At 44.9% G+C, this 27449-nt stretch overlaps 1 protein-coding gene across 1 annotated transcript; it reads left to right on the top strand.

Annotated features, from left to right (window-relative positions):
• The first annotated feature begins 531 nt into the window (after nt 1–531).
• calb2a (calbindin 2a) lies at nt 532–27449 on the top strand. The gene is made up of 11 exons (XM_035419951.1): nt 532–731; nt 12191–12267; nt 14134–14223; nt 17243–17323; nt 20097–20153; nt 21607–21684; nt 24056–24111; nt 24238–24277; nt 24472–24525; nt 26705–26776; nt 27087–27449. Exons 1-11 carry the CDS (start codon nt 641–643, stop codon nt 27201–27203), a joined length of 813 nt encoding a protein of 270 aa, XP_035275842.1. The 5' UTR covers nt 532–640; the 3' UTR covers nt 27204–27449.

The following is a 27449-nucleotide window of genomic DNA, read 5'->3' as shown; positions in this document are numbered from 1 at the left end:
AAATGTAAAAATTTGCACACAGCATGCACTCACGTTCTCAACTACTATCCCACTGAAAACATACACCTGCTATTTTATTCATGTTCTGTATTACACTCCAAGCAAGCCGGTTGATTGATTTGTAAAATACAACATTAAAAAAAAAACTATATAGTGGAGTCGTTTGAATATGTTTCTGCTTTTGGAAGAGTGGATACATCAATCTCTCTATATGGCATGATTTCCATAATTCCAATAGGATAGAAGACCAGCGCTGTCAATTCACAGCCTGGGGGATCAAAGCAGCAGCAACCCGCAGCAGACATGGCGGTTGGAACAGCGGTAGATGCGTCCTGGGGCATTGCGCATCTCTCGGCGTACCGAGAGGAGAGAACCCGCGCACCCTAGAGAGAATCCTCCCGCCGGGCATCGCGCGTGCAGGCAAAGTTTGCTGGGAGAGGGGGGCGTGGATCTTAGTGCCGCTGCGCCTCCCGCAGGACAGCGAGCAGTACTGCACGCGCGGTTGGGGGTTTAAAAGCTCCGACTGAGCAGCGATGCTGTGACAGTAAGAATCTGGATCTGACTGTGTAAGAAGTTCGCTCGGGATTTTCAAGCGCAAAAAACAAAAAAACACAGTGAAGAAAAAAATTAACACCGCACCATGGCCAACAAAGCGCAGCCTCCCTACCTACACCTGGCGGAGCTGACTGCCTCCCAGTTCCTGGACATCTGGAAACACTTCGACACTGATGGTTAGTAAGAGCTATGCGAACTTATTATTAAATATTTTTTGGGATGAGAGTGACTCTTGCTGACGGAGCAAAGTTGTTTTAGTTTCACGGTAAATGAAATGATGCTGTGGAAGAAAGAGGGCAGGATGTACCGTGAGTTGACCCTTTGCTTTGAAAAAAAAAAAAAAAAGATATCAAACCTAATCAGAAATATTTTAATTATCTGAATTCATATTTTCCCAAATAAAAATACTCGCATTCTGTCTGAAGTATATTGCGTCAATCTGTGGAATTACTTTAAAATAGGCGACGAACTAAACCCTGATTTCAGTTACGTCCGTCTTGAGGGCAAATCTATTAGAAGTGGTACTATGAAGATAGTTCCGGAGGATGTTCAATATTGCTACGTAAAACTACCTGAAATATTGGAAAATTGTCCTGAATAAGAAAATGAAACAATGCATTTAAACATATTTCTTTGGGTATGACTTTTGTTTTATTGAAAACGACTTGCCCTGAATTGGTTTTTATTTAAAAAAATATAACCATCTTCAGATGAATCCCGAGAGTTCTATGGGATACACAAACATTATGTGTCTGAGGACCCGGGTCTGGCATTGTGCCTATTTAACCCTAATGGTCAATTTTCCTCGCGTAATTTGGACGGGACACCACGATCAATTTTAATGCGAAGCCATGTATAAACTTTTTTGAGAGAGGTCCAACAGTAGCCCATAAACGATATCAATGTAGCGCAAGCTTGAAATAGTTTTCGTTTTCTTTTAGCACTGTTATCCAGACCCAGTATACAAATATTACAGTTTATCATTTTAAAACATTTGCTTGTTTTGTTTTGTTTTGTTTTATTGTGCTTGTTTTGTTTTATTTGTTTGGGTCAGTTATATTCGTTATAATAAATATAATCGATTTATATCACAAGATATTTACTAAAGCAATTGCCTATAAACAGCTGTATCAAGCACTGACCCACTTGGATATCAAGCCTACAGCCTGTATCATGTTATATACATTTTTCGCAACAGCTCCCTATCGCCACGCATTAAGACGCAACTGGGAATGGGGATGGGAGTTTATATTGAGTTTCTTTATCAAAATTGCTGAGACGTAATGAATAATGTATACCGCTGCCAGATATTGATTTTTTTCGGCGGAATCCGATCCGATTTAAATGGACCGGTGTATTTTTATCAGTAGAGTTTCTGTCAGCAGAGCGGAATATTGACAAGAGAAGCTGTTCTGATACGCGCGCATCCGTGTACCTCGCGCTGGAAGAAAGATGGGCGTGTCAGCAGCCTAACTAGCGTTTCAGCCGGCAGCGCATCTTCGCCGCTCTCCTGGGACGCGCGTCTTTCATTTCCAGTCCAATAATCAATGGGGCGATTGGATTTACTATAATAAACGCCGTTATCTTTTCTTAGAAGTTTAATCACAGAAGGCTATGTAACCGATATTTTTCTTCCGGCACCACCCAAGGAGGAGGCATTTAGGAATTTAACTTGTGTTAGTATAAACATAATTTAAATACATATATATATATATATATCGATAGAGTATCATATATGAGAAAACATTTTACTGAAAAGTGTATCATCGTGTGAAGTAAAATACAGTCATTATGAGTAAGTTGTACGAACGCACTTTGGAGTCGGCTGCTGAATAGAAATGCATTTGGAATTCAGACTTCTGACAGACACACATTGGCACATTTAATTCCTTTAGATGCATTCCATGATTTGTTCCAATTAGCTGCGCAATTCATCCTGGCAATGCACACGGTAATCCGCAATCTGGGAATTTCACCAAATTTCCGGCAGTGGCTTAATACCTCGGCACGCGCATTATTGTTGGATTCGTTGACGCATTAAAAATTCACCAAAAAAAACAAAAAAGATTTTCTGACGTTCACTCGCTCGACATCGTTTTCTCAATGTGTGAAAAACACTCAGCAGTCAACGCTCAACATCAGTGCGCATCTTCTCCGCTGCTACAGGCTGGCCCCATTCATAAAGTGTACTCAGTCCTTTCGACTGCGTGATCGCCGCTCTCCGTGGGTGTCTGCGATGTGAAACGAGACGAGAAGGCTCTCGGTGATAATTATGGAATTATGGTGATAATTATCGTACGCTCGCGAGTATGAGCCAAAAGGGCGTCCTCAACTGTGTTTAAATATGATTTCTACTTCTATTTTTACACATGTTTTATGTCGATATTGCTGCAATTCGGGACATCTGTCTACTTATATGCTTTGCTGATTTTTTCAGTTGGAACCATTACAGAAACGGTGGCAAATTATAAAAGTGCTACTGATCAGTCAGTTGCTTTCCATGCATTCGATTTTTGTTTTGCATTCACGGATCACTTATTGTACCCTCGGTCACCCAATACCCTCTCCAGACCATTATTTTTATCTCTCGTATAAGTTGAAGCAGTAGTCCATATCGCGAAAATTCAGTGGGTACTATAACCGTGTTACGATTGCTGTCGGCTCCCAAGTGGCCTTTTCCAGGATGAAAGTACCACACAATTAACTCGTTTTTCCTGCCGAAAAGCTGATCGCCTGTCAGGAAAGAAATACGTGTGCATTCCACTAAGGAGTGGCGCAGGTTTTTTTCTTTTTTTTTTAGCGCACCGCTGCGCGCGCTGATGCTAGGAGAGCCTCATTTGGGGGATAGGGGATTGCTCTGCTTGCGAGAAAAAAGGACACACCCGAGCAGAGCTAGGGAATCCTCAGTCTGTGCTGACGCGCACGGACGTGGGACGGTTCTAGTTACCTCTCTATTAGACCCCTCTTGCTCATGCTGAATTGCACCGGGTACCGGAACAAAAACGCAGGAACTTTTAAATTGCTCGCTGTCTCCATCCAGTGGCAGCGCAATTAGTCCAGTTTTCTTTACACCCGAATAGTTAAGCTTCCCTGAGCGCGACGGGGAATGCTCTAAGCTCGGTGAGCGCACACAATTGCGTACTCTCAATGGCACATTATGTCAGAAACAGATATTCATATTACAATGAAGTTTTCAGACACACACTCTCCCTCGGCATTAATAAAAAGACTTACGATGATCACTCTCTCTCTCTCTCTCTTTCTCTTTCTCTGCGCGTGCATGTATATAGATAGAGAGGCAGAGGTAAACTTGTCAACAACAACTGATGGGCTCTTGTTTTCAAGTGACAGCCTACTCAGAATCGCTTGCATCACATTGATCAGAAAACTGGCCTCATAAACTAAGGGCTGCACATTCCATTCGAGAACGGGGCAGTGATGTCACAGCTTTAAGTAATACGATAATAATATTAAAAATGTATGCATTAAGCTCTGCATATGAATGTTTGCCTAGCAAACAGCCGACATCGCAACCCGCTTCTCTAGAATGTGCAAGTCCTTTTCCATCTCTGCATGGCTTTGCGCACTTCGTAGAAATAAGGGCAATCAGTCATCCATAATGATTCACATTATTACTCTTTTAGAGGCCCGCACTGAGCCGTTATGCAATATCATCATTGACAGTTACGTATCGTTTAAGGACCGTTGGGAAATGAGTGCGGCGCGTGACAAATCACAGAAATGCGATTATGACGCATGTCGTAGCGCAGTTTCAGTTTACCTGTAAAACGAGTCAGGCGCTCGGTGCTACTATGAATTAATCAGCCTCTTCTGCGACGCCTGAAGTTTGAATGCATCTAGCTCATAAAACGAAATGGGCTTGCACTCCAGAAATATCACAGGTTTCGGGATCTTTCCAGGAACGAAAGCATTCTGTGTGGGAAGAGGGGAGATACCCTCATTTGCAGTTTCGTGGCGGAAAAAAAGGAAGTGTCTTCATTTGCATTAAATATGCCAAGGCATTGAAATGCACTATTGGAACTGCAGGCATAATTGCAACATTCGTTTTGTTGTTGCTGGGTTTAAAAAAGAAAGAAAAAAAAGAGAAAAAGAATAGGAGCCAATCAGCTGGCAAGGTTGGTGTCTGTGGTTATTTTAAGGCTGCAAAGAAGGGGGTGTAGGGCATGGGGGGTATAAATATTAGATGGGAAAGATGGGGGTGGGGAGCGATGGTCTAATCCTAGACATAATCTCTAGTTTATGAGATACTGTTGGCGATTTTTTTCTTCAGTTTAGATATCATGATCTTTCAAATCAATGGTACACAAAATAAAATTCAAATAATATATTTAACAGAAAATATGCTTTTTAGGTGATCATTACACATTAGTGGTTTAACTTGATTCTTATTTATTACTTGAAAATATGAAAATAGGTGCAATGAACTGGTGAGGGAAACAGCACTTGTGACTAGAAGATTGCAGGTTTGAATCCCATGTGCCACTTTAATATTTGCCTGCAAGGCAAGATGCTTTGTCTTGAAACTTGAGTGGGTATTTTTCTAAATGTCAGTGCAGACTGCTGTCCAGATGCAGGTTATATGTCTAATTTCATTGGTCGGCTCTCTGGGGAAAATTCAGATGTCAGCCATAATCATGATAAATCCCTCCTCGTGGGGAGTGGGATTTATGTATGAGGTATGATGTATGATTTATGGTTTTTAAATCGGCATGATAAGTGCGATGAGGGAGTCTGTGAACCAGTCCCTCCCCCCATATTAGAAATTTGATAATGGCTGTGGTGATGAGGGTGACTGTGGAACAGGCAGTGGTTACAAAAATGAGGACGGTCACGGTAATGACAGTGCTCATATGGGTCAGCCAACGCCTGAAATATCAGCTGTGCCACGTCGAGAAAAAAAATAAAATAAATAAAATAATGTAAATATCCACCACATCAACCGTAAGCAGTGCAGTGAGGACTAGGACTATCCAAACAAACCAAGAGATGTGCAAAAAGGGAACTGATCCTGAATGGTAGATTAAAAAGAGCATTTGTTTATTTCCATTTCTGCCCAGATTGCCAGCATTTCCCCCATCCTGCCGTCTATAAACCAAACAGAACGGCAATCGGCTGCATGCTCCAGTGTCCCGTATTCATGCCTACAGTCATGGCACAGTGAAGAGCCGCCCTTTGGACTGGATCAGGGCGGATCATTGCGGTTTATCTCTGCTGCTCTGTAATGCCCGCACTCTGTGCCAATCCCCACGCAGGGTCATGCGACCCTTTCCATCATGACCTCTGACCCCTGACCCCTGACCCCATCCTCAGCCATAATCTCCTCAGCTCTGCTGAGTGCCAGGAGAAAATAAATATTCTATTCTATTCTATTCTATTCTATTCTATTCTATTCTAATAATTCACAATTAGACTACAACTCCCACAAGCATTACACGTACTGTGAACTAAGATGACAGTAACGGTTATGATGTAAAATGCGTCTTAAATCTGCACTCAGTTTGTTGGTTTGCAGTGGCAGTTGCTGGAAGATGGGTGAATGTGAGGCTTAACTGTCAAACACCACAGTGTGTCTGCTGTCATAGCTGGATTCTTCACCAGCACAACACGCATTACTGTTAATAAGAGGACAGAGATACCATGCAAAAAACAAATAATAATAATAATAATAATAATAAAAATCAGGACTAGGTGAAGTCCAGGGGCAAGAAATGTGCTCTGTGGACTGCAGTGGCCTAACATGAATTTAACCGAAATTAGTGAAGAACTTTTATTGGAAGTTGTGTTAGAACTCCACTTCATAAATTACCAGTAGTGATTGTTACATCAGCATTAGAATGTTCCATATTTGTGATCTCACACCTTAACGAGCTAAGTGCCATGGGATCTTCAGTGAGCGCAATGCGTCCGAGTTTTAGCTTAAGATCTCATCCAAAGTGCGATATCACCTACAGAACGGTATTCCCTCCATCGGTGCCCTGGCTGATTGCCTGTTTTTTTTGCTTGCTTGATGAAATGCTGCCCCCTACTGTCCCACCAACGACACTGCCAGCAGCAACATGCATTTCCCAGGGGGGTCTCCCATCCAAATGCAATCAGGGCTTAGGGCTGGTGAAAGCCCCCCCCGCCCCCACCCCCCCACCCTCGGGTTGAGTGAGTTGAGGGGAGTTTCCCCAGACTTTGGCACAGATGGATTTTTTTTCGATGGCTGAACAACCCGCCTGAGGCCAGGGGGTTGATCCTCCCGCCTGTGCTGCAGTTGGCCTGAATTAGAAAGAAACGGATGAAGTGGCGGTTAAATTTCAAATTCCAACTGCCGTTGACTATATCAGCAGCCCTTCTCCAGCACTTGGTTCTGGTACATTTGAGGCGGGAGGGGAAGGCTCAGAAATGGGATGTTCTGGCACAAATTCACCAAACTACCGGGGAGCAAAGAGCAGGCACAGTAGAATGTCCAGTGTTAATTCAACTCTGACAGAGTAAATACGAGTCCAACAGGGATCATGTATACCCTGTAAGGTCATTTAACACTGAACATTTTACTTTGCAGCAGCAAGGAAGATTTAAAGTATTCCATACTGTGGTTGGAGATGGTGAGACATTTTATATGTATTTGAGATATTTGTTGTTTAAAGCCAATGCTTTCAGGAAACAACCTTAATCAAAGTTTAAAAAATTAAAATAAAAAAAACGATCAGATTGCTTTTCCCAGCTTGTCAGGATTCAATATGGTGGATGCTGCGACACCTTGACGCGAGGCTCTTCTATTGGTCACCAGTGATTTTGGGCGCTTATCAAAGCTCACAGGAAGCCCAAGCGAACACAGCGTCACTGTCCAATGTGCACTGGTGAGCCCTAATGTAATGACTCCACACCATGTGTTTCCCAGTAAGGTTTTCTCTGCACTGTGACAGAGGCAACGTGAGCTCTGTGAAACCCCATGCGTTAATGTGACCAGTCCCATGCATTTTATTCAAACTGATCTTCAGGTTATGAAGCGTGAGAGTGTCACAGTGTTCCTTCAGCAGAGACATTTACGGTAGTAAAGCAACCGCTTACGTTAAAGGTGACGCTTCCGGAGCTGGACCAGAGGAATCACGTCTCAGTGCTGCTGTAGTCGGACAGATGTAACGCCACCTCTCCACCACCCCCCCCCCCCCCCACCCCTGACCCAACACGCCGCAGAGTACAGCTGGCCTGCTTTGTCTGGCGATTTGGGTAGATCTCATTGTGCGGGTTGCCGAGGATTGGAACATTGTTTGCAGCTGGCTATTTACCTATCAAAGTGTCATGCAAAGACAAGGAGAGGGTGGGGTGGGGTGGGGGGGGGGGGGGGGGGGGGGGACTGGGGAGGGGCGGGGAGGTGTGATTTGTTTGGAGATAAGCTCCGCTCCTGTACACATGCTCGCTGTGTTGTTCGATTGGTAGGATTGGTCAGTGATCCGGCCAATCTGGCTTAGGAACAAGGCAACGCTCGCGAGTCTGGGTGTTTTGAAAATATGAAAACTTAAAGCTTAAAAAAAATAATAGGTGAGACAAAATATCAATCTATATTTTTATATTCAAATGGTGTATTTTTAAAAAAAAATGTCATATACGGATTAAAGAGTAAACTCATCACATATGTATGCAATATGTAATGCATGCTCTATATATGCCAATAGATAATGCATAGCACTCAGTATGAGGTGGATGAATGTTTTAGCATAACTGCTCGGCTGTTATAGCGCCTCCATTAAAATGGCTCCTTCCTGGGAATAATTCATATCATCCGGCAGGAAGCCGTCGTGTCCGAAGGGACATTTCCGCAAACGTAATATTCACCTCGACTCAGAAAGACATCGCAAGTCTAAGATTTAATGCATTTCGCCACATTGGATTTGGAGCTACCGCTAATTGAGTCGAGAATGCGCCAAGGTAATACGCTATCACCATGATGCAATGAAAGCTGTTGTGTACGGTTATGGAAATTCAGCACAATATGAAGTAAATTGTTTTGCAAGACAGCGGCGCTTCTTTTCTGTTGACTTTTTTTTATATTGTAATTGTTTTTTAATGTATTCTGTTCTGCTTTTCTATTTAAATATCATTCTTTGGTTTTCCCCCCGGGAGTGTTCCTTCCCCGCATCGCCTGCAAATGAAAGTCATCAAAGATTTGAAGGGTGAATTAATCCACAGACGTGGGTTGGGGGGGGGGGGGGGGGGGGCGAGATGGTATTGGGCTTTGACAGACGGCATTTTGTTTTCGCCCTTGAAGGTGTATGGGATGTACAAATACAAAATTAGAATGCTCTTCACTGAACATTCCAATGCTGATGTAACAGTCACCACTGGTAACCTAAAGCAACGGAGTTCTAGAACACTGACTGTATAATTGTGGAGAAAAAAAACATTCCAAAAATCCTACTCGCTGAGGGATGGAATATTTAAGCAGGCCCGGTGAAGGCGTGTGCAGTGATGTGGGACTGACTCCGCCTCCTTCCTCTGCCTCATGGGAAGACGCGCTCCGACTCACGCTCATCCGCTCGAACATCAGCTCTCTGCCGGCAAACTGGCATTATCCATGCAAGGGGTGGGGGGAGTGGTGCGGGGGTAGGAGGGGAGGGGTGGGGGGGGGGGGTTGTTGTTGTTTGCGGGGAGGAGGGTGACCCCAGGAGGGATCCCCGATTTAAAACCCAGCCCTCCCCATGCACGATTCCTGCGAGGCACCCATCTCAAGGGGGTGGGGGGGGGGGGGGGGGGGGGGGTAGGGGGGGTCTTTGGGGGGCTGTGAGGGAGGAGGCAGCCATTAGAGAAAACACACAATGTTAATCTATCAAAATCGACCGCCATATCCACACACCCGACACCCCCCTCCCTCTTCTCTAACAAACCCCATCCGTAAAACAGTGCTGCCAGATAGAGTCACCAATCCCTTTCTTTACACTCCCATATTATCCCTGCCATGGATGCCCCATAAGCCCACATCCCCCCCCCCCTCCCCCCCCCTTACTACCGTCACCATCACCACCACACAGATTAGCGAAGCCCTTGGAGCACTCAGTAAAACCTTTGTCCTGGTGATGGCTGCACTCCAAACTGAGGTAATGCATGTGGATCGAGAAGACCGTAGAATCCCAGCCCACAGACGTGAGGAAGGACATTACTTTCCAGGATTTGGGTGAATTTCTGAGGATTTTTCGCAACCGCGGCCCGTTTTTTAGAACAGAGAAATAAAATAAAATGGAACCTGTCTGTCAGCCTGAAAATCTCTCTCTCTCTCTCTCTCATCCCTTCAAATGAATTAACTTCAAAGAACCACGGCAGTAAAGCAGCCCCAATTAGAGGCATAGAGAAAGTGTGTGTGCGTGTGTGTGTGTCTCGGTGTGTGTATGTGTGTGTATGTGTGTGCGTGTGTGTGTGTGTGTATGTGTGTATGTGTGTGTCTGCGTGTGTGTGTGTGTGTGTATATATGTGTGTGTGTGTGTGTGTCTCGGTGTGTTTATGTGTGTGTGTGCATGTGTGTGTGTGTGTGTGTGAGAGTATGTGTATGTGTGTGAGCGTGTGTGTATGTGTGTGTATGTCTTGGTGAGTGTATGTGTGCGTGTGTGTGTGTGTGTGCATGTGTGTGTGTGTGTGTGTGTGAAACGGGGGGGGGGGGGGTGTTCAGTCTCAGAGAGCCTGTGACAGCTTGCACACTCTTTCCTGGATTTTTAATTAAGATCCATGAAGTGGGGATCCTGCCAGCCTGCCGGCCAATGAGGCGGTCAGAACAGAGAGACTGGAACAGGGAGAAAGAGAGGGAGAGAGAGAGAGAAAAAGAGAGGGGGAGAGAGAGAAAGAGAGAGGGCAGAGAGAGACAGAGAGAGAGAGAGAGAGACAGAGAGAGAGTGAGACTCTTCTACTAAAAAATTCTTTATTCCATATGGCATTAAACAATGGCCATTAAATAGTGAGAGAGAGAGAAAGAGACAAATAGAGCAGGAGGAGAGAGAGAGTCAGAGAGAGAGAGATAGATATGTTCAGAGTCCCTCTGAGTGATGAATTAAACTTTCTTTAATAACAGCCATCATTTGAATAAGCCACCAGTTCAGCAACCAGAGAAAAAAACAAATCTGACCCCAGGCCACTAATTACTGCTTTCAGCAAATACAAATACATAAAAACCACAGAGATCTGCTGAGAACCACTGTTTACTGGAGCACCTATAGTACTACACTGAGTCTGCTGTGTGTGTGTGTGTGTGTGTGTGCCACTGTGTCGGTATCTGTTGTGTATGTCTGTGTGTGCAGATGTGCATGTGTGTTTGTGTGTGTATGTGTGTATGTGTGTATGTGCATGTGTGTTTGTGTGTGTATGTGCGTGTATGTGTGTGTTTGCGGTGAGCGTGTATGTGTGTATGTGTGTATGTGTGTATGTGTGTGTTTGCGTGTGTGTGTGTATGTGTGTGTGTGCGCACGCGTTTGTGTGCACGCATTTGTGTGTGTGCTGGTGTTCCTTCACGTCCTTTAATTTTTCATCCTTGCCTGCCGAACATCTTCTCCGGTCTTCACATTGGCCATTCGTTCACAGGTTATGCATGCGCACAGGTACATGCATAATTTACCACACGGGTGCAGCACGGGGCAGCAGTGTTACATAATGGTTAGGAAGCTGGGCATGTAACTCTTAGGTTGCTGGTTTAAATCCTGGGGCGGGGCACTGCCACTGACCTGAATACTGAAAGTAAATATTAATCCGTATAAATGGATTGCATGTAATGAATTTGTGAGCTTTGCAAGTCGCGTTAAACAAGCATGGCGGCCGAAGGCCTTAACTTTAATGTAAATGTCGGGAGAATTGTTGGAGAGCTGGTGCTCTTTAATACCAATTCTATAGCATTAACATGCCATGGGGGCGACATAGCTCAGGAGGTAAGAGCGGTTGTCTGGCAGTCGGAGGGTTGCCGGTTCGATCCCCCACCCTGGGCGTGTCGAAGTGTCCCTGAGCAAGACACCTAACCCCTAATTGCTCCCAACGAGCTGATTGGAACCTTTCATGGCAGCCTTTCACCGTTGGTGGGTGAGTGTGAGTGTGACTGAGTGAATGGGTGAATGAGAGGCATCAGTTGTAAAGCGCTTTGGATAAAAGCGCTATATATATATATATGCAGTCCATTTACCATAAATGTGTTATTAACATACCAGCCGTTTTAAAACATGTATAACATGCGTGTTAATATAGTGTAGTTTGTATGTTCATGAATGTGTGTGAAGTGCTAATGGAGGTGCTATGTTGGGATAATATTTGCTTGAAAGGGTGTAAAAATCACATTTAACTGGGTCCAACTCCCTGTGTAACAAAATGAGTGCTAATTATCAAAATTAGCAGTGTCACACACACACACACACACACACAATGTGCTTTACAATGGAGATTTTCTGGAGGGAAAAAAACAACCGAGACAGTTTTGGGAAAAACTAGAAGATTATTGCCCAAATACTGTCACGACCAATATGTGCTCTTGGGAAACAGTGGGATAGAAGGTTATGGATGTTTCACTCTGAGACAAATTCTGCATTTCAGTTCTGAATGACTCCTGCGTTTGATCTGTGGTCGTCTTTCAATTCTGATCGAATGTGTTACACCTGTGTCGCAGGTAATGGCTACATTGAAGGCAAGGAGCTGGAAAACTTCTTCAAGGAGCTGGAGACTGCCCGAAGAGGGGCTGGTGTGGTAAGCAACACACACACACACACACATGCACATTCACATGCATGTGCACACACACACACGCATACACACACACAGACACACATACACACACAAACACACACACACATGCACATTCACATGCATGTGCACACACACACGCATACACACATACACACACAAACACACGCACACACACACACACACACACAACATCTATTAGTCATGATCAGGATGTGCGGGAGACCAAAATCATAAGCAGAATCCCTTTAGAAATCAATCACTGATCTCAAACCCTCCTGTACTTTGCTTGCTTGACACTCGTGCGACGAATCGACTCGATGGCGAAACGCACAGGTTTGGCCGCTAATGCTCTCCACCCCTGCGGTTTCGTGCGATAGCATTCTGATTCTATGCATCTCCGAATTTACAGCACGCAAACACACCTGTCCCTGCTCCTTCCTCACCAACAGAGCACAGTGACAACAACATAAAGACCAATTAAGCGGGACAATCTCAGAACAGCGCAAATCTCAATGAAAATGCGTTCCTTTCCAGAATTAACTTTATTGCCACTTCGCCATTTAACCACATGCTGTGCCAATATGGGGCAATGTACCTCTTTAAAAAAGGCCTGTCTTAGTTCATTATTACTCGGATTTTGGAAGAAGTTATCGTGAAATGTGCAGCATCAAGAGAAAAGGGCATTTTTGCACCTGCCCCAAGGGATTAATTGTTTGGGTAACTGGCGTACAGTAATCGTTAAACATCCTGAACAAATGGGAAGGAACGTGGGGAGGCACAGCGTTAAGTTTAAAGGTCAGCCTTCAGCCCCTATTTTAGACTCGAGCACTGCCACCTCAGATTCAACAGGAAGTGGACTGGAAACAGGAATTTTTTTTTAAAAGTGAAAGTTTTAAAAAGTAGGTCAATGTGGCATTCATGTAGCTCAAAGATAGACCACCGCCTTGGTTTTGAATTTTTTTTTTTGATTAACGGTTTGAAGCAGAAACTGAATTTTTTTTAAAATAAAAAAAATTGCTAAATTCTATTCTACTCAAGTGGCAACTGCATTGTTTATAACTGTTTATCAGGGTCAGAGCTGTCGGCTAACAGACTTTAATTGCATGTCATTTGCGATTCGAGGAGGTAAAATATGTGTAAATTAAATATGTGTCTGACCTGTGATTTAATCTCCGCCAGTTCACATCCAATCACAGACATGTTAATATGGGGGGTGGGGGGAGGGGGGGGGGGACGACGACGAGGACGAGAATATATGTCAGAATACATCAACCATAAAATTATTTTTCACAGCACTCAGAGTTATTCAAATAACGCCCTCCAGTCCAATCAAACAGTACTTCATTATCAAAATTATGTCAAGGCTTATTTCCCTGGAGAGTTCTACTCAAGCACAAAAACAGAGCTTTTCCCAGACAAACAGGATGTGTTGTCATTTTTTTATTTTTTTTTTTTATTTTTTTTTTTTTACGATTTGTGCTCCGTGAACGGCAAAGCCATCGGAAAGATGAGGGAAAATTGTGGAAATGCGTTTCATTCTCGGCTCGGACAGCTCTCGTCCTCAGGCCGGCCAACATGGCAACCGGCATGTTAAATCAACCCTACGGCTATTGCATTTGAGTTTAGAAGCTCTCGTATCAGAGTTGATTTTGCAGAAACCATTTTGCTGTGTGGGAATAACTGAAAATGAGGGGTAATGGGCCATAAGTTGGGCTTGATGTAGTGTGTTTTTCTTGTGCCTGTAGGGCTGGCTTTCTCACAAATATCGACATCACTTCGTGGGCAAAGGGGACAAAGTTATGTCGATACTCAATCAAAACTCTCAGAGTGCGAGCTAAAATTATTGCTGTTTGTTCAATTGGACAGGATCCCACAAACGTTGCCTTCAAGGAGAAGATGAAGGAGTTCATGGCAAAATTCGACAAGAACGCAGATGGGAGAATTGAGATGTCCGAGGTAAGAAATCTTTTTCAGATGTTCCCAAACTTGACCCTTGGGGGACTGACTGTATATCCCCTTGAGTCCTGGCAGAATTATTATTTTTTTATTTTGTGACATATCACAAGTGTCTTGGATGACAATACATGTTGCAGTGAAAATATTTTTAGAAAAATATTAATATAGATATTATTTTTTGTATTTTTTGTAATGTAGGCTTCGGCATAGTAGAATATATGGTGATTGAGATTGAGACCAGAGACTCAGGTCCCCTACAGAGGACAAATATGAATTGCAGGGTCTTGCAGGGTGGGATAAGGTTTTTCTTGATAAAGTATGGTTGTTGATAAGGTGCTATAGCTGTGTTGGAGAATTTTGCGCTTGAACAGATTTGTAGGATAGGCGCATTGCCATTTTACGTTGTGTCTTAGACCTCTTTGACCAGGTTTACACACATTCAACATTTCAGCTAAGAGAGAGAGAGAGAGAAAGAGAGAGAGAGAGAGAGAGAGAGAGATAGAGATAGAGACAGAGAGACAGAGATCATCATAAGTCTTTTTATTAATGTTGAGGGAGAGAGTGTGTGTGTGTCTGAAAACTTCATTGTGATATGAATATCTGTTCATATATCTGAATATTCTGACATAATGTGCCATTGAGAGTGTAGCTCAGCCCTCCTTACATATTGAAAGTGTCAAATTAAAAAACAATTACCTGCCTCTTATGCTTCTGGAGCTGCAATTATGGCTGTGAGGAATCCCAGCATGCACTGGAGTACCCTTAGACCCCCCCCCCCCCCCCCGCTCTGTAGTACACTGTGTAGAACGTACGGTGGACACACAGCCTTCCAGGACTTTTAATCGTGTCAAACGCACAAAAAACTCTCCTCGTTGTGCTCAAACACCCCAACAGTAATCACCAAACACCTGCTCCACCCCCCCCCCCCCCCCCCCAGTGGGATCGAACTCTCAGCCCCTGTGGCAATTAGAGAGGATTCAGCGGGCCAGGTGTTACCTGTGTGAGATAAACACCTTGAACCCAACTGCCCCCCCCCCCTCCCCCCCCCCCCGCCCTTTGGCTTCAGAAGGCTCCCTGGGCCACACAGCGCTGTGCTGCCGGTGGCTGTCACGGCAACACACGCACACAAGAGCGGCGCATGTCGCTCCCGTGCAGACGACGCGCACTCATACGTCAGGGTTGCCGGTTCAAACCCCACTCTGGGCATGTCGAAGTGTCCTTGAGCAAGACACCTAACCCCTAACCCCTAACTGCTCTGGCGAATGAGAGGCATCAATTGTAAAGCGCTTTGGATAAAAGCGCTATATAAATGCAGTCCATTTACCATTTACGTGTTCACGCGCATGGATTGCGTGCGCACGGGCACACACGCACACACATACACGCACACGCACACACATACACGCACACGCACACGCACACGCACACGCACACACGGGCCAGTGGAGGGAGCTTAGAAAGGGCTTTACTCTGCCGATAATCCGGCTGGGGGGGGGGACGGCGCTCGTATTTGTCCGAATGTTATCGCGGCACACGTAACGCGCCGCGCAGCCATTATGTAATCTGCGCTTAATCCAATCACGGTCGGCTTTGCTCCTCGTAATTACAAGAGAAGCGCGCTTCGATTTGATCGGACCCGTCTGTGCGCTGGCTGTGCTATTTTCGCTCTGTGTCTCACTGTGTTTCGGTGTCAGTGGACGGCGTGGTACAGTGGGCCACGACGCAAACGACGCGTTGCACATTTTAAATATCCAACACTGATTTTCATCTGACTATTCGGTTATTCGCTATTACGTGAGATCGTTTGTTGAACTAGAGCAGTGGCAGTGTAATAGAGCATTTAAAAACCTGTGCGCTCTGGTATTTATCTTTTAAATGAACGGTAACACTTTACAATAAGGTCACATGAATTGCCATTAACTAATGTGGTTGTTAACTGCTAACTCCTGAAAAGTTCATCTGTACAGCTTCGTTAATGTATTGCACATCATTAATTCATGTTAACAACTACATTAGTTAAGGCCAACTCATTTCGGGATTAAAATAACACATTTATTTGTTAATGGTTAACTAATTATAAGTCCATCCTAATGTAAAAATAATGAAGTAACTAATACATTAGTTAATGTATTTATTAACTACTAACTACATTTCATGGTTAATTAATGTATTTGTACACCAATAATTAATGTTAAGAACTACATTAGTTAACCCCAATTCATGTGACCTCATTGTAAAGTCTTGCCATATGAACAACTGATGGAACAGTGAAATTCCATGAAACACAAAATGGGTGGAGCTACAAGTATTTAAAAAAAAATCTCAGTAACTAATTGGAACCAATCATAATGCTCTGCTGTGGGAAGTGATTGACAGCTCCACCTTCCATTGAATTGTTTACTATGTCACATCTGTGTCCCTCTGCAGTCTGACATACATCAATTACTTACATATACAGTTCACAGCCAAGCATGTGGAGGGGAGGGGGGGCGGGGGATCAAATATATCAGGATGGGGGTCAGAGGCGACCCTGTGGACCCAGACCAGTGAAAATGAGGGTGCTTGTTGTGAGGTTGTGAATAAGAGGGTCCCGACTCCTGCCTTTTCGGTTTGGCCGCCTGTACACGGCCCGTTTGTCCCGAGGTGGCAGGGACAAGCGTGAGTCTGTGCAGGGTCGTTCGTCAGTCTGACGGTGTGTGAAGGATGCCCAGCCCAGAGAGAGGCGCATCCATCAGCCCAAATCGACCTCCTTCCAACGCCGCGCTCCTACGGGTCGGCGACTTCTGCACTGTCAGGGAGAAAGTGGGTCTCCAACAAGCCCCAACAACCCATGTCACCCGCACTGAGAAAGCCTCGCTTCTCCCTGTCTCTCCCCAGCCCTCTGTCTATATATTTATTTTCTTTTTCTCTCCCTCTCTCCTTGTCCCTCTCTCTCTATCTTCGTCTCATTATCCCCTGTTTTTATTCTTTCTCTGTTTCTGTCTGTTCTCACACGCTCTTGTTCCCTCTCGCCCTGCAGCTGGCTCAGATTCTGCCCACAGAGGAGAACTTCCTGCTGTGCTTCAGACAGTTTGTGGGGTCCAGCTCGGAGTTCATGGCGGTAAGCGAAGGAGGAAGAGTGTGTGTGTGTGTGTGTGTGTGTGTGTTTGTGCGCATGTGTGTGTGTGTGTGTGTGCGTGTTTGAGTGTATATGTTTGTGTGTATGTGTGTGTGTGTGTCAGAGAAAATGTGTACATTTCTGTGTGTATGTGTGTGTTTGTGTGCACGTGTGTGTATGTGTGCGTGTGTGTGTTCGTGTAGGAGCGTGTGCATGTGTGCGCGTGTCCCAAGTCTTTGAAGAGATTTCTGAAACCTGAAGAGATTTATAAAACCCGATCACCTATTTTGACACCGCAGTCTAGAACTGGTGACATTACCAGAAAGTGCACCTATCACACACAGCCCCGCCGAAGAGTTTTCGTCTCCACAAATGGCAGCCCGTCCCGTGGAGCGCCCTTTGACCTTTCAGTTCTGCTGTCTGCGCGACGCTCGGCTTCGTGACTGAACACCTGTGCCGTTCGAGAAAAAAAATAAATAAATAAAATACCCCGCAGGTGATTATGAGCTGCCATTCACGGTCTCATCGAGACCAAAAGTGTTATAGATAGGTGGCGGAGGACAATCCCTCACACCCGGCATCGGCAGAATGTAATATTTATCTTCCGCACGCAGCATTTGAATACCAGAGCCGCAAGCCAGGCTAGTCGCATTTACATACACAGTGTATTCGTTCGTTCGACTGCATATCCTGCGACTTTTCATTTTCAGCTCGTGTGACTGGAAATCTTTTTTTTTTTTTTTTTGGGCAGAGCCCATACCAGTGATTTTGGACAGGAACGTACTATCGGCTAACATACTTAGGTTTGAACTACCACCCGCCCCCCCCATCCCCTCCACATAAACATTCAACCACACACACGCAAAAACACTCGCACGCACACACACACACACACACAAACACACTTGCACATACACATGCACGCACACACACAAACACACATGAACGCACAAACACACACACACACACACCACACACAGACAGACACACACACACACACAGACCGCACACACAAACACACACACACACACACACACACTCTCTCCCACACTTTCTCTCGTTTTTCTCCCGTGAAAGAGAGTGCCATTTTCAGGGCCATTTGTTAGCCAGGTTGGCATTTAACGCTGTTTTTTTTTTTTTTTTTTGCCGCCCTTCAAAAGTAGCCACCGCGCCGCGCGGCTGACGGCCGGCGGGCGGGATCGGTTCCGATAAACTGACGGCACATTATTCAGCCGCCATTGTCTCCGCCAGCCCCGTCCTCAGCAGAGACAAAAGACACGCATCAGCTGCCAGACCTGAGAACGAAGGAAAAAAAGGAAGAAAGAAAAAATTGATTTTTACTTCCTGGCTCCTGCCACCCCCCCCCCCCCCCAACCCCACCCACCCTATTCATTTCTGTGTCAGTTTAAAGGATTTCATACCTTCTAATAATGAGAAGGGTGGGGGTGTGGGGGGGGGGGGGGGGGGGGGGGGGGGGGGGGGGGTTGAAAGAGACGAGAGAGATATAGAAAGAGTGATGGAGGAAGAAAACCAGACGTTGGAAAGAGATGAGGCAGGGGGGGGGGGGGGAGAGAGGTATAGAAAGATGAAGAGAGAAAGAGGAAACAAGAGGGTGAAAGTGATTAAACAACAGAGAGAGAGGGAAAGTGAGAAAAAGAGAGAAAGAGAAATAGAGAGAGCGGGAGAGAGAGAGAGAAAGAGAAAGAGAGTGAGGGACAGAGAGAGAGAAAGAGAAAAGGGGGAAGATGTACTTTGTTGCCTAATTGTGGAATTCTCTCTGGAGGGATAAATGTGTATATATAAAGAAAGAAAGCGGTGAAGGGGTGCTCTTTAATCACCCAAACCTTTTAAAAAGGAGAGAATGAGAAAGTACAAACTGCTATTTTGAGAGAATCATGTATTATAGATGGGCCTTTCTGAGGCTCAGCAAGGCCGGGGGCGGGGGAGCATCCATCTTTGATAAGAGCGCTCGCTGGAATCGGGACAGCCGCCAGATTAAAATATAAATTAAAACGTGTTCCTCCCTCCGCGTTCCGCTCGCGCAAAAAAACTCCGGCGCAAAAAAAGTAATGGAAATGTGAGACTGAAAGCGCTTTAATGAATAACTCGATCTGATAAGGCAAGCTGGCAGAAGGGAAGAAGAAGAAAAGAGAAAAAAAACAAGACAATTACATGCCAAATATATTCGATATCGTGAGATTGTTTTTTTTTTCTTTTTTTTTTTTGTCATCCGCTAATTTAGATGTTCGGATATTCAGCATGAGTTGTCATCTCCGCACACAGTACTTTTGCCTTTTCAAACTGTTTTTTTTTTGTCATGAATATAGTTATTTCAGATGAAAGCCGCTGCGGTATCTCCAGGAATGTCATCGCCATGGTGACACGGCCCCACATCATTCGCGGAGAGGGGAACTCATTCCGTGCTCATGAATCCGGTCAAATTAAAAGAAATTACCTGGATTGTTTACGTACTGAGATTTTACTTCATTATGCAAATACATCCGTTTTAGAGATGCAGGGCTATGGTGGATTTGCGTGTGTGTGGTTGCGCCTGTGTGTGTGTGAAAGCATTTGTGTGTGTGTGTGTGAGTGCGCGTATGTGTGTGTGTGTGTGTGAGTGTGCATATGAGTGCATGTGGGTGTGTGTGTGTGTGTGTGTGAGTTTGCATGTGTGAGTGTGTGTGTGAGTGCATGTGTGAGTTCATGTGTGTGTTGGTGCGTGTGTGTGCGTGTGTATGAGTACTAACCCTGGTGTGTCTGTATGTCCGTTCTGCAGGCATGGCGGAGGTATGACACAGATCGCAGTGGATACATTGAAGCCAATGAGCTGAAGGTAATAGGGGGCGGAGTCTAGCCTGTGCTGCTCTGTGACCTCACACAGACAGCCTTACAGCACTGATTCTACACAACATGGAAAGCAGGGGTGCCTGTACATGTGCTGTGTGCTTACATAGACACATACATAACCACACACACACAGACACACACACATGCTCGCACACACACATACACACGCTCGCACACACACATACACATGCGCACACACACACACACACGCTCGTACACACCCATACACACACACACACACACACACACAGCTGAGGCCTGTCAGTATGTTATTTAGTAAGACTCGCCCTGTGAGACAGAGAAAGTGAGGCTCCTGATTGCTACCCTAGAATAGAACATGAGGACGGGATGCACCTCATCCGAAAAACGAACTGCAGCGAACCCCCGGCCCTTAAAGACTGAAGACAAATGTGCCGCTGTTGCTGTTGTCGCTGCTGTTGCTGTTTGTAAATTCTCGGGAAATATTTGAATGTGGCTGTGAAGAGAAACAGCCTGGCAGCATAGCTCGTAAATGGACCGTAACAATTTGAATGCAGGTTTTGTTTTTTTGTTTTTTTTGCCCGCGGATTTGCCGTGGCATCTAAAAGCGTTTGTTCGCTCTGTCGTGCGGGGCAAAGTAAAGCTATGGGGAATCTTCGTGTCACGCTGCAGGTTAGACTGTACAAGCCCCCACCTCCCCCCCCCCCAACCCTTTCAGAATATTTATTGTGTGTCAGCCTGTGTTTTCTGGCTGGTTAGGGTAATCCCCTATAGGTCTTCTCCCTCTCTTTACTGATGCAAGAGAGAGAGAAAGAGACAGATGGAAACTAATGCAAAGCATTATGGCTACCAAGCCAGCCACGCAAAAACAATATACAAATTTCACAATCACCAGAAAGGAGGGGGGGAAAAAAAAAACACATTCCAGAGGATAATCAAATACAGGCAGATTTGTGTGGAAAGGGGAGAGGCATTAGAGAGTTTTGATTTACAGGATGGAGCAGATTAAAGGAAACCAGAAAGCAGACGTGGTGCTCTGTGTGGTACTGGTGCGTCCCTTTGTCTTCCTGGAGGATCTAGTCAAATGAGAAAGTGCACTGTTGATTACATCGATACACTCTCTCATGTCCATGCATCCTTTGATGATAATGAAAGAATTCAATGTATTACAGGTAAAACATTACAATGCCTTCAACCTATAAAAGGATGTTAAATCCCTGATATATGCTCTTTATAGCTACAATCTTCTCTTTCAATCTACTAATGCTTTTCTGAACCTTTTGAGCAATTTGCCGTAACCCTATTCTTCTTGATCCCTTTCTATAAAAAAAGAACTTTTCAATCCAGAAATCTTAGCCTGGTAGCACCAATGTATGACTCTGCGACCATGTGACCGAGGTTAACCAATAGCAGAGCCAGAGCCATGTGATCATGTGACTGAGTTTTGATTCACTCCACAGGGGTTCCTGTCAGACCTGCTGAAGAAGGCCAACAGACACTATGATGACCAGAAGCTGCTCGAGTACACACAGACCATTGTGAGCACCCGGGCCTCCCCAGCACACCCACAAGCACCGCAGCTAATGATTGGAGCAGCCATTTCCATAGAATCGCTTGATTGGTTCAAGTCAGACCTGGGTCAAATACGTATTTGTTTTGGATTCAAATACTTCTCTATGCTTTACTGATCTTGTCTGGTGTATTGGAACCAAGGAAATACTCTCAAAAAGCGCAAACCCTGCCTTCTGGTCATATTGGCTCAGTTACACCAGACAAAATCAATAGAGCACAGAAAAGTATTTGAATCCAAAACAAATACATAATGTGACCCAGGTCTGGTTCAAGTGAACATGACATGGGGCCCGGTGGTCTTTGACTGTTACAATCCAAAATGGAGTCCAAGCAGGGCAGAGACACTAAGCTAGGACTGTATGACAGGGGTGTCAAACTCCGGTCCTAGAGGGCCGCAGTAAATTTTGGAGCATCGGAGCATAGGAGCTTTTTGGAATTCTGAAAGAGGGTGGGTGACTCACTCTGGGGGGGGTGTAAGGGGGATAGTTGGGGGGGGGGGGGAGCTGCTCAGGCTCGGCACGCTGACGAGGCCAGACGCGTGTAATCGGGTTCAGCCTATCGTGTCAGCTCATCTGGAGAAATTTCGCGGCGAATGAGCCGCGTTATCTCCCGAGCGATCGGCCAGTCCTGCTGGAATTTAAAAAAAAAAAAAAACAGCTGAAAAAAAAACCAAACATGATAATTGGGCACGGCGTTCCGTTTTTTGTCTGCATGAAATTCCTGAACGAGCAAAACCACCGGAGAAAATGAATCAGAGTCATTTGTTGCTGTACACGCTTCGGACTTCGGGTAGTGGACTGTGACCAGCCAGCACAGAGACACACCACTTTTATAATGTGCTTCTGCAGGAGTGCAGATGTGGACTCTCCCAAGCTTAACCTTCGGTGCATAAGCTACATTACATTACAGGCATTTAGCAGATGCTCTTGTCCACAGCGACTTACACAGCTTTTACACAGCAACATAAGCTGAGGGTTACTTATTGCCCCTTATGCTTATTACTGCCCCTTATTTCCCCTTACAACTCCTTAATGCCCCTTTCTGCTCCTTTTTGCTCCTTAATACCCCTTGTAGACCTCCCTACAAGGAACACTTCTACAGACAGCCTCCAGCAGAGAAACTGACTGCATGCTTGGAAGCTACTGTCAGTTATAATTCCCTTTTTTTCACATTCATTTCCATTACGTTACATTACATCCGTTTAGCAGATGCTCTTATCAAGGGCGATTTTACAAATTAAAGCCTACAAGCTCATCGAAATGGGTTTACAAGAACTGTAGTGCTACAGTTTTGGCATTCGGCAGATAATGCAGCAATAACATTTGAACTTATGTGAACTGCAGTATGATGTTTAGAGAACTCATAACTCAAAGGTCGTGAATTTCCAGCGGGGGATCTATTGTTGTACTCTTGAGTTTAGGTACTTAACCTGAAGAGCTTCAGCAAAATATCCAGCTCTATAATTGAGTGGTATGTGTAAAAGAAAAAAAAAAGTTATCAGTGTAAGTTGCCCTGGATAAGAGTACCTGTTAAATGCTATAATTTACTGTAGAGTAGTATAATGGTTAGAGATAAAATTAGTTACTTGACATTGCCGAATGTACAATTGCCACTGCTACTATAATCGTTGAGCCTGGAACTCAATGTGAAATGTTTCCGGCAATATATATTTAAAAAACGACATGTCAGTCTTAAGCTAAACCTGTCTCCTTATGTAGAATATATCCAAATACCAAAAAAAGGAGTTTGATTTTGGGGCTGGCTTCGTAGCACTGACTGTATAGCACTGATTAAACACTTAAAACGCTCGCTCAGCAACGCTCACCCCTCTTCTAAAAGCACTTTAAGCACTTTACTGGGATGAGGGTGACACACATTTCAGCTACTGCCAATATGTACCGTCCACTTGGGTGATGCACGGCAGCCATTTTGTGCTGGAATGTTCACCGCCACACATCAGTGGAGGTACGGAGGGATTTATTTGGGCCACTTGAATTGTGGGAAGATTTACTGAATAGCTAACTGAACCCCACTGATCTGTAGATGGCCACGGAGAATCATTACCTGACCCAGGTTCAGGGCATCTGAAAGACTGTGGTCTAATCACTGAACTCTATGAAATGTAATGGATGTAGCTGTTGACTCTACAAGTTGTAACAACTTGACTATAACTTCATTACTGAATTGTGTCAAGTAAAACCATGCACTGGATTCTGTCTGATAATTCGTAACTCAGAATGTCTTCCCAGTTTCAATGTTTCGTTAAAAACTCTCCCTCTGTGCCTCTGTCTGTCTGTCTGTCTCTCTCTCTCTCTCTCTTTCTCTCCACCTCTCCAGCTGAAGATGTTTGATCTGAATGGAGACGGGAAGCTGGGCCTGTCAGAAATGGCCAGGTGGGTGTCTGACGGCCTGTGAGCAATGCACGGTGGGAGTTGTAGTCTCAGTCTGTGGAATTCTGTAGTCCGCTGAGCAGTTCTGAAATGTATCCCACAATAAGTCTCTTTTTTCTGTTATTGCAGGCTACTACCAGTGCAGGAGAATTTCCTACTGAAGTTCCAGGTAAAGAGCAGAAGAACTTTTAAACAGATTCAGATATCACTGGGACACCAATTCATTAAAGGAGTTTGGTCAAATCAATCAATCTGTATATATATATATATATAAGTGTATGTATGTGAGTGTGTACAGCGTGTGTGTGCGTGTGTTATGACCTCACAATCTGACCTCTAAATCTATTTCCTATCTTTGAACAGGGCATCAAGCTGACCTCTGAGCAGTTCAATGCCATCTTCACATACTATGACAAGGTAAACAAGGAACACCCGATACCCCTCTCCAAAAATACATATAAATAAACATGCCGCATGTCTGGAGGGAAAACCCGAGTGTCACGATTCGGCGATGATTTGCATGTCGAGTGCGTGAACGCAACTCCCATGCAAAGCAGGGACCTCTGCCAGGCACCTGGACAGGGAAATCAGCGAGAATGGAACACCTGCGCTGCCGTGCGTGTGTGTGCGTGTGTGTGAGTGTGTGCATCCATTCCACAGGGGGTGGCCCTGTGGTATGAGGGAGGGACTGACCATGACTATGATCAAAGGACAACCCTAACCCGAATATCTCCTCCCCCAACGCTGACACTAATCCACGTGCTCACGTCCTCCCGACGTTCCTGAGATTAAACCTCTCACAGTATGACCGGGGAAACAAAATCCGCGAGTGATATTTGACCTCGCTTCCTCGCGTTTTCGGGGCTTGGGTGTGAAATTAACTTTACGGGGCGCGGCTTTGCAGCCGGGGGGCTAAATACGAGCCAGGGACGCGGAGATTTGATTTGATATTCTTTTCTTTTCATTCACGCTTTCTGTGGATTAAATGTCACATGTCATTAATTCATTCTCTCACCTTCGATGGCATTTGAAGCACAAAAGCATAAGCAGTAGCGCCTGCCCGCATTCATATCTTAATCATATTCGCTCCTTAATTCTATATTATTTTTTATTAATAAATGGTCTTATATATCATCATAGCGGGGACCGTTTCGAGAACTTACGATTAGTATTAATGTATAGCCGCAGTCTATTCGTTCATCTGCAGTATGCTTTAACGACATCCATGGAAGAGGTTGAGAAATCGTGACAGGAGCTTTTTAGTCGGGTAGTTTTACCTGCAGCTCTGATCCCAGCTCAGCGACGGGCATTATCCGTTACACCTGGCTTGGCAGATGGACGCAAAGTTTTAGACGGACATAACTGCAGCGACGGTGAGGAAAGTCGGTTTGCGCCAGTGGTCACCTGACCACAGTATAGTTTGTTTGTGCCGCTGCTCAGTGGTTTTTGGTGCTTTTGTGACTGGACCGAAGGGGATTCTACTGCGTGGGGAGGGCGACGTGTTCGATCGGAAGCGATACGCTGGGGTTTTGAGCACGACGTGTTTTGGGTGCCCCCCCCCCCCCATCGCTCGTCCCCCGTGGCTCGGACGTTTAACAACTGCGATTTAAATAATTAAAAGTAATGACAAAAAAAAAAAGGCGAGAGGAGGACAGAATGAAAAATCACTTCAGGTCAACCGGACGCTAATGTGGGCTGCACTCTGGCAGAAATAAATTGTGCAGTCGGATGCAAAAAGCGAACAGATGAACAGCACGCTATCTTTCCTTCTAATGAGCCAAAACTATCCAAACAAATAACACAGTTGCTGTGCCGTTAGTGTTGTGTACCCCCCCCCCCCCCAACCACCCCATAATTTCCTTCACTTTTTGTCAGAAATGTTGTTTCATCCCATACATAATTAAACAGCAGTATGCCACACAAATCATTCCTCTTTTGCCCTGTACCTCAGTTTCAACCATGCAAAAAGATATTCTGCATGCTCAAGATGCATGCTCAGTCTTGTGAGACACTGGTCACTGTAATTTCTTTAGGGGATCCCAGAATAACTGATAAAAGGACATTACAGAACAGAGAATATGCAGTCTTTTTAAACTTTAGAATAAGAATTTGATTTGAGATTTAAAAAGAGTACTCTCTCATTTCTAATTTCTGAAAATTTTTTTAAATAGTGTCTTGTAAGTAAGCATGGTTTGGATGATTAATGACCCCAGTGACGCACAAAAAAAAGTAACTGACAATAAGAAAGAAAATATGATTCTTAATGAGAATGATAATATGAATAATAAAACTTAAGAAATGAGGCTAATGTCTGTTTGGTTGGCTTCCTCCTCTGCTCCACATTGCTATGCCTGAATAACGGTCTCAAACCAGCAGGAGTTTCCGGGGCAACGGCTGTTTGAGCTGATGTTCAGCTTTTGTTTGCTTTAATTGGAGTCAGAAAAGATCGCCTTTCATGTTTACAAAGGAAACTAAACAAAACAGAAAAACAAAAAAGCAACAAAAAAAAAAAACTGAACTGAAATGTATTTGAAATTTTTACCTGTATTCTTTATCTCTCTCTCTCTCTCTCTCTCTCTCTCTCTCTCGTTCAAAGGATGGAAACGGATACATCGACGAGCAAGAACTGGAAGCTCTGCTCAAAGACCTCTATGAGAAGAACAACAAGGTGAGTGGCCAACACGGTGGGAAAGAGCTGCAGCCTTTCAGAATGCAAACTGTGTGTCAGCTTGGCTGGGTACTCAGCATGAAATATGACTCTGAATCTTCTGACTGACCTTGCAGCCATTCCTTAATAAGGGAATTAATTTACATACGTTTATTGTTCACCCTGACTTACAAATTAGTATTGATTCGGTGGAGTGCGTCTTGTAAGAGACCCCATATGACCCGCCGTTTGATGTGCAAAACTGGAGGTTGCGATGCGAACTCGGAAAAAAGTTTTTAACAGTTTCTACCTTTTTCCCACGATGCACCAGGAGGTGGACACCAAGAACCTGACGGGCTACAAGAAGAGCATCATGGCCCTGTCGGATGGCGGGAAGCTGTACCGCACCGAGCTGGAGATCGTCCTGTGTCGGGAGCCAATGCTGTGAACCCTGCGACCACCCCCCTGACCTTTGACCTTCATTATCCACCCCCCCACCCTGCCCCCTGACCCCTGACCCCATCCCATATAACACCGACCTCCACCTGTCAAACTCTACATAACCAGGTGCATGCGCTGGGCTCGGTTTTCATTGGTTTTTTAAAGAATAGATGTGCAAGTAAAAAAGGCACAGACAAACCCTCTAGCTTTTGGCCTCGGCCACCTCCCGCCCCACCCCGCCCACTTCCCGCCC

Source organism: Anguilla anguilla, chromosome 5, assembly GCF_013347855.1.
Source record: "Anguilla anguilla isolate fAngAng1 chromosome 5, fAngAng1.pri, whole genome shotgun sequence".
Classification (NCBI taxonomy): Eukaryota; Metazoa; Chordata; class Actinopteri; order Anguilliformes; family Anguillidae; genus Anguilla; species Anguilla anguilla.
Note: the sequence above shows the minus strand (reverse complement) of the source record. Positions and strands in the feature narration are given on the sequence as shown.